At 43.4% G+C, this 7,654-nt stretch overlaps 1 protein-coding gene across 1 annotated transcript; it reads left to right on the top strand.

The window, feature by feature from the left end:
- The first annotated feature begins 1,276 nt into the window (after window positions 1-1,276).
- Window positions 1,277-7,052, top strand: CDKN1B (cyclin dependent kinase inhibitor 1B). Its single transcript, XM_044281411.1, has 3 exons — window positions 1,277-1,738; window positions 2,180-2,297; window positions 4,561-7,052. Exons 1-2 carry the CDS (start codon window positions 1,375-1,377, stop codon window positions 2,287-2,289), a joined length of 474 nt encoding a protein of 157 aa, XP_044137346.1. The 5' UTR covers window positions 1,277-1,374; the 3' UTR covers window positions 2,290-2,297; window positions 4,561-7,052.
- The last annotated feature ends 602 nt before the right edge of the window (window positions 7,053-7,654 follow it).

Below are 7,654 nucleotides of genomic sequence, written 5' to 3' on the forward strand. Positions count from 1 at the left end.
ATTGTGAGCCAAAACCAGGTGCGGCTCTAAACACAGAACAGGTGCAGATCTTTCCCTTATACCTTAATTCTGTGGAGGCTCCAATCCTGGTTTTGGCTCACAATCACTGACGTGTGAATGAGGCCTAATACACCTCTATGGAAATTAATCCGGCAAGTGCGGTAGAAATCGGGGATTTTGTCCGGAAGACATCCTGACGCATACTGAACGGATTGCTCTCCATTCAGAACGCATTAGGACAAAACTGAAACGTTTTATTTTTTCCCGGTGTTGAGACCCTTTACCGGATTTCAATACCGGAAAAGAATAACGCTAGTGTGAAAGTACCCTAACTTGCTGTCAGACAAGCTCCTGAACATCACTGCAGCCTCCTGCGTGTCTGCAAGGGCCCATGCACATGACCATATGGATTTTGCGGCCCGCAAAAATAAAAAACGGATGACCATGCCTAGCCTCAGGGCTCATGCACCTGAACATATCTTCTTCAGTTTTTTTTTGCAGATCATAGGTGGAACCATTCATTTCATTGGATCCACAAAAAAATAAAATATAACGGAAGTTACTCCGCGTGCATTCCGTCTCCGTATGTCCTATTCTTGTCCGTTCTGGGTCACAGATTTAGATTACGTGCGGTGCTGGGACTTCTGTATCAGGGAGGCCAGTAAGCAAGGCATTAGGCCTCACGAACCCTACCGTTTTTTCGATCCGCACTTTCGATCCGCCAAACATTATAGAACCTGTCCTATTCGTGTCCGTTTTGCTGACAAGAATAGACATTTCTACAATTAAACCCACGAAAAGTGCGGGATCCGTATTTTGCAGATGCACAATTTCCGCACAGGATTAGGCATCGTTACAATGGATCCGCAATTTTTTTTAAAAAAAAGTATGCAATTCGGACATCGCCCTTATTTTAAGCGGATCCCCATATTCCAGAGCACGATATACATATGGCCATATGAATGAAACTACTGTGACCCAAGGGAGGGGAGGCTGGGAGTAGTAGTTTACAGAAAGGTGCCCCTTTTTTCCCTGCAGCCCTAATTTACAGCATCTGCACCCATCAGCGGGTGTTTCGGGTCGCCTCACATCTCTCCCGTTCCACCTTAACCGGGAGGGGAGGCTGGGAGTAGTAGTTTACAGAAAGGCGCCCCTTTTTTCCCTGCAGCCCTAATTTACTGTATCTGCACCCATCAGCGGGTGTTTCGGGTGGCCTCACATCTCTCCCGTTCCACCTTAACCGGGAGGGTCTCTCTTGCAGCCAATCACCAGCAGAGGGCGTTTAAATCCCCCCGACGGGCGCTGGCTCGTACAGCCGCCATATTGGGCAGCGCAGGATTACCCGGTGACCCGCTGAGCTGAATTCTGTGCCCCATGTCGGGCGTGCGCCTGTCCCCGGGCTCTCCGGGTGTGGAGCGGGTTTCTCGGGCCCCCGGCTCGCCCCGTACTCCCGCCCGCCGATGTCTGTTCGGGCCGGTGGATCACGAGAGCTTGGCCCGGGAGCTGGCCCGGTGCCGCCGGGAGCTGGAGGATGAGCAGCGGGAGCGCTGGAACTTTGACTTCCGCAACGAACGCCCGCTGGACGGCGCCCTGAGCTGGGAGGTGGCCGGGCCCGATACACCCGAGTTCTACCGGAGAGGGCCACACCTTAAACCAGGCGCAGCGCAGCTTCACCCCCGAGCGGGCGCAGAGGCGGAGACGGAGGCCCGAGGGAATAAACGGAGCGGAGAGCTGACGGGTGAGAGCGCAGCGACCTGTCATACGCCCAGCTGGGGGCGGGGCCTCGGCGGTGTGGGGTCACTTAACTGTCAGGGTGGTTGTAAGGTTACCCCTGCCTCATTGTATCCGGGGAGAAGGCTTTCACATTATATGTTACATTCTCTCTAAGGTGGTCACACATGACGGGGTTTTAACCCAATCAGTGCTGACAACTCTCATCAGATATGTGATAAGTTGTCGCTGTGACCAGAATTTTGTCCGAACCCAGACTTCCGCCTGAGATGATTGTCCATATCCGCCAATTATTTACCGTATTCCCATGGATGACCGCACAGGCACCAACCATTTTGGCGCCATTGAGAAATTTGTGACCGAAAAACAAAAACAAATGCACTATGTCGATGACCCCCTTCCCCCTGTGTGCGCCATTATGACCACTGCTCGCCCTTCTCTCCTGCAGAACCTCCCTCATCCAAAAAATCCCACAGGACGGAGACTGGAGAACCCGTGGAGGGCAGCTCGGCTTCTTCACCTGAGAAGACTCCCAAGAAGAGCCGACCCAGCACGTAGAGCTATGGGTAATTCCGAAATCTGGACCCCCAGCTGTGACCGCCCCCCCCCCCTTCTTGTTTACATCCAAAGGCTAACCCCCCCCCCCAGCCTGCTTCTCACAGCTGAGGGTTTGTCCCAGTTGCGTCCGGTGTGGAGAATCCTCTTGGAGGTAACATAGCACAAATCAGTGTATCAGTGCAGGTAAGGCTAGGTTCACATCTATGTTGGGGGCTCTTTTAAGGGGTCTCTCTTGGTTATTTTGTCTGGCTTGCATTACATTTTTTTTTTTTCCGGGGACGGAACGGAATGCCGGACACAGATGTGAACAATGCCTAAAATCCATCAGTCAGGAGTCCAGAGGATTGTCTACAACTGTAGTAAACTCTCAGCTGGGAGAAGCGTTTCAGCTTTTTAACTATTTATTTATTTATTTGCTGTGTTTGTCCAGAAAACACTTTTAATTAAAAAAAATTTGTCCTGATTTTTTTATATTCACACCAAAAGTCAGAATAAGATCCCAGGATGTGAATAAACCCTCAGGTCTGTGCAGGTTCTCAGCATCTGGATGTAAACAAGAATGTTCCTATTCAGAAACAGCAAGCAGAGATCTTGAATAGTGAGCTCTTTAAGGCACAGGGCTGGTGACAGCTGTGACATCATGGCCTCTGGAAGTGCATTGCAGGCTGTATACCACTGATGGCAGTCAGGCGAGGATGATGTCGCCTTACTGCAATGTTATTCTGCATCTTTCATTCGAACACGTTTCTATCAGACAAAGTGTCCTGAAGTCACAGCTGTAAACAACATATAGCGGAAATGGGGGGGGGGGGGAGGGGTCAGGAAGTGGTCTACTGGTAGAACACGCTGGTGACACGACGCACTGGTGTTTGAAAACAAACCAAACCCCCACCCCTCAAACCATACAGTGATCTGCGGGCGATTGTCTCCTAGTACAAATGTTTAATCAGTGGTTGTCACATGACAATTAGAGGGCAGTTCCAGTCCCAACCAATGTAGAGAAAAGGAAGGTTTGGATCCCTGCACTGTCAAGAGTTTTATCCTGAGATTAATGTCACCCCCTGCTCGGTAATGCAAAAGAATCAATGGGAGGGAAGTTATAAGTATTATTATATTGGCCCTATATACAAAAATACAATTACTGTAATAGTACCTCCTTTTTATAAGAATATAACTACTGTAATACTGCCTCCTATGTAGAAGGATATAACTACTATAATACTGCCTCCTATGTACAAGAATATAACTACTATAATACTGCCTCCTATGTATAAGAATATAACTACTATAATACTGCCTCCTATGTACAAGAATATAACTACTATAATACTGCCTCCTATGTACAAGAATATAACTACTATAATACTGCCTCCTATATACAAGAATATAACTACTATATTACTGCCCCTTATGTACAAGAATATAACTACTATAATACTGCTCCTATGTATAAGAATATAACTACTATAATACTGCTTCATATGTGCAAGAATATAACTACTATAATACTGCCTCCTATGTACAAGAATATAACTACTATAATACTGCCTCCTATGTACAAGAATATAACTACTATAATACTGCCTCCTATGTACAAGAATATAACTACTATAATACTGCCTCCTATGTACAAGAATATAACTACTATAATACTGCCTCCTATGTACAAGAATATAACTACTATAATACTGCCTCCTATGTACAAGAATATAACTACTATAATATTGCTCCTATGTATAAGAATATAACTACTATAATACTGCCTCCTATGTACAAGAATATAACTACTATAATACTGCCCCCTATGTATAAGAATATAACTACTATAATACTGCCTCCTATGTATAAGAATATAACTACTATAATACTGCCCCCTATGTATAAGAATATAACTACTATAATACTGCCTCCTATGTATAAGAATATAACTACTATAATACTGCCTCCTGTGTACAAGAATATAACTACTATAATACTGTCCCCTATGTACAAGAATATAACTACTATAATACTGTCCCCTATGTACAAGAATATAACTACTATAATACTGCCCCCTATGTACAAGAATATAACTACTATAATACTGCCCCCTATGTACAAGAATATAACTACTATAATACTGCCTCCTATGGGATTGCACAGGTAATAATGTTATGCTTGCTTGAATTGCTATTTCCAGTTCTTTCCCAGTAGTGTTGCATGCTGTAGTTTGCTATAATGTATATTTAGTTTCTTGACGTCCCCTGACTGCTTCTCTCTGTTCCCCCGCAGGTACCAGGCTCACCTTCCTCCAGTGTCGGCTGACTCCTGCCCACTCAGCCCATGGACTCTGTCACTGGTGGGAGAATCCTGAAAGCACTGATACAGAGTAACACTAAATACCCCGGGCATGACATGTAGCATTGTGCAACGAGGCACCTTGGTATTCTCTTACTACCCGTGTGGCCACCGCCGCCCCCTTGTGTAGCACATAAAACGTTTTAGAGAGGGGTGGTGCGCAAGACGGGTTCACACTGATCTGAGTGAAGAGAAACATTGGAGCATGCACACAAGGTCACCCAATTGATCTGTGAATTCTTCCGCAAAGCCAGGTCTGCAACACATTGGGGGGAGGTTCATGAAGACTGCTGGTGAGGATGGGGAAATGACAGGGGCACCGTCACCTTCTTAGGAACTATCCTAGTTTCAGTGGTAGCTTATAAGTGTGATACCACAGTTGGGGGTCAATATGGATTAAAAGGTGGCCAGTGTTGGGCAGGATGGTAAAGTGGCTTCTGATAACGTTGGGCCATCCATGATGGTGAGGCCATTGTCCAGCCCCTTAGTGGACCCATCCCCCTGGTGTTAGTTTGGATCCCATCCTGTTCCTCTGGAACTACATGGGCCACTTCTGTCGACAGGGGTGCGCTATGGAAATATCCGCTCTATGTTTTGGAGCTTGTCATGTTTTCTGCAGATAGTTACACGTGGTAGAAATTGCCCATGAAGGTTAGGCCATAGATGCTTGTTCGGGGACCACAGGCTGTATGCGATTTTACCCCCCTTTCAAATAGAACAAAGTAAAAAAAAAAATTTGGCCGGGTTCACATCACACTTTAAAAGTAATCTGTCAGCAGGTTAGGCCAAACGAAACTGCTGACAGCAGTAGGCAGGTGCTGGGGAGAGCCGTACAAACATACATTTGGCGCAGCTTTTCAGGAGTGTGAATTTGAACTTTTAGGGGGTGGATTTCTATGCAGAAAATTTGTATGAAAGGAGCATGAAAAACGCACTAATAACAGCACACAAATCCGCACTATTTATCTTGGTTTTTGTGCATTTTACTCGTTGATGTCTGTGGGAAAACCACATTACATCAGCCGCCAACCGCTGCAAATTTTAAAAGCCGCGCGTACAAAATACTGTACGGAGTGTACGTGAGATTTGTAAAATTTTATTTTCTGCTGGTCCTGTATTATTCTGCAGGTTTTCTGCATACAAATCTCCATGAAAAAAAAAACAAAGGTGTGTTTATATGTACCTTGTGCAGCTAGCCTTATTCTGCTGTTGAAAGTGCACTGGAGGCGGAGCTTCACTGTGAAGTGCACTCTTCTCTGAACTGAGCTGCTTCACAGCCCCTCTCCTCTGTTCTAAGTGACAGCACTAGTGATCCCCTGATTGGATGCTACAGATGTCACTCAGCAGAGGGGAGGTACTGTGAAGAAGCTCAATGAAGAGTGTACCTCCTGGGCATTTGGAGGCACAGAATCTGGCAGAATAAAACTTCATATTCACACTACTCCTGCTTTCTCCAGACCATACCTAGTGCTGTCAGCAGTTTAGCTTGGTCAAAAGTAAAGTTTTATATATATATTATTTTTATTTTTTTATTAGATTTAGAACAGGTCGCAGGGAGGGAGGAAATTTTTTATTTTTTTTTTATTATTAGATATTTTTTATTTATATAGTTATAAAGAAAGAAAAGCTAAATACAGGCTCCTCCACTTTTTTCTTTTTAACCAATGTGCTCAGACCTTTCGTTTCCGGAAGACAGCTCCACAGTATTTTTTTAAATTCTTTTTTATATTACAATTTTTTTTTATGTTCTGTAAATAAAAATATATCTATTTTTTAATTTGTAGTAAGATTTGAAATAAAAAAAAAAAAATCTGATTTTTGTGAACACTGGCCACATGCTGTGTGAAGAAAAACAAATAATTGTTTGGTTGTAAGCTTTATCTTTTTCATTCAATATTCATCATATTTCCGTTATTTTTGGGGTAAAAAAAGAAAAAAAAAAAAAGAAATGTATGACCATACAATACAGTGTGCTATTTCTGTTCCCTCGCGGTCAGTAGGTCGGGGGTTAATCATGTTTTTTTATTTTTTATTCTTCAATCACCATATCCGTATATCATTTTTAGGTCAAATTTTAAGATGCATCTCCCATCATCCTCAGTCAATGCCATGTAATGTACCAGTAATGCACTTCCTGGGCACCAGAACCAGCTGTGCCTGGCAATAATAACCCTCTCTTCTCGCCGCCGTATGAGCGTGGTGTCTGTATGTAGCAAACTCTCTGGTGACCAATGTTGAGATGTGTATGTGAATTGCTGTGTAAAGACACTGAAACCTTCTACTAACTTATTTATGTTTTTAAAAGAAAAATTTTTTTGTTTAATCTAGATTTTTTTTTTTTCCAAAAAAAAAGCCAAAGTGGCAGGTTTTGTGCATCTGTAAATGATGTTTATGTATATGTGTGTGTGTGTGTGTATATATATATACAGACGTGGACAAAATTGTTGGTACCCTTTGGTCAATGAAAGAAAAAGTCACAATGGTCACAGAAATAACTTTAATCTGACAAAAGTAATAATAAATTAAAATTCTATAAATGTTAACCAATGAAAGTCAGACATTGTTTTTCAACCATGCTTCAACAGAATTATGTAAAAAAATAAACTCATGAAACAGGCATGGACAAAAATGATGGTACCCCTAGAAAACACAGAACATAATGTGACCAAAGGGACATGTTAATTCAAGGTGTGTCCACTAATTAGCATCACAGGTGTCTACAACCTTGTAATCAGCCATTGGGCCTATATATATGGCTCCAGGTAATCACTGTGTTGTTTGGTGATATGGTGTGTACCACACTCGACATGGACCAGAGGAAGCAAAGGAAAGAGCTGTCTCAAGAGATCAGAAAGAAAATTATAGACAAGCATGTTAAAGGTAAAGGCTATAAGACCATCTCCAAGCAACTAGATGTTCCTGTGAGTACAGTTGCACATATTATTCATAAGTTTAAGATCCATGGGACTGTAGCCAACCTCCCTGGACGTGGCCGCAGGAGGAAAATTGATGACAAATCTAAGAGACG

The sequence above is a fragment of the Bufo gargarizans genome, chromosome 2 (genome assembly GCF_014858855.1).
Source record: "Bufo gargarizans isolate SCDJY-AF-19 chromosome 2, ASM1485885v1, whole genome shotgun sequence".
Taxonomy (NCBI): Eukaryota; Metazoa; Chordata; class Amphibia; order Anura; family Bufonidae; genus Bufo; species Bufo gargarizans.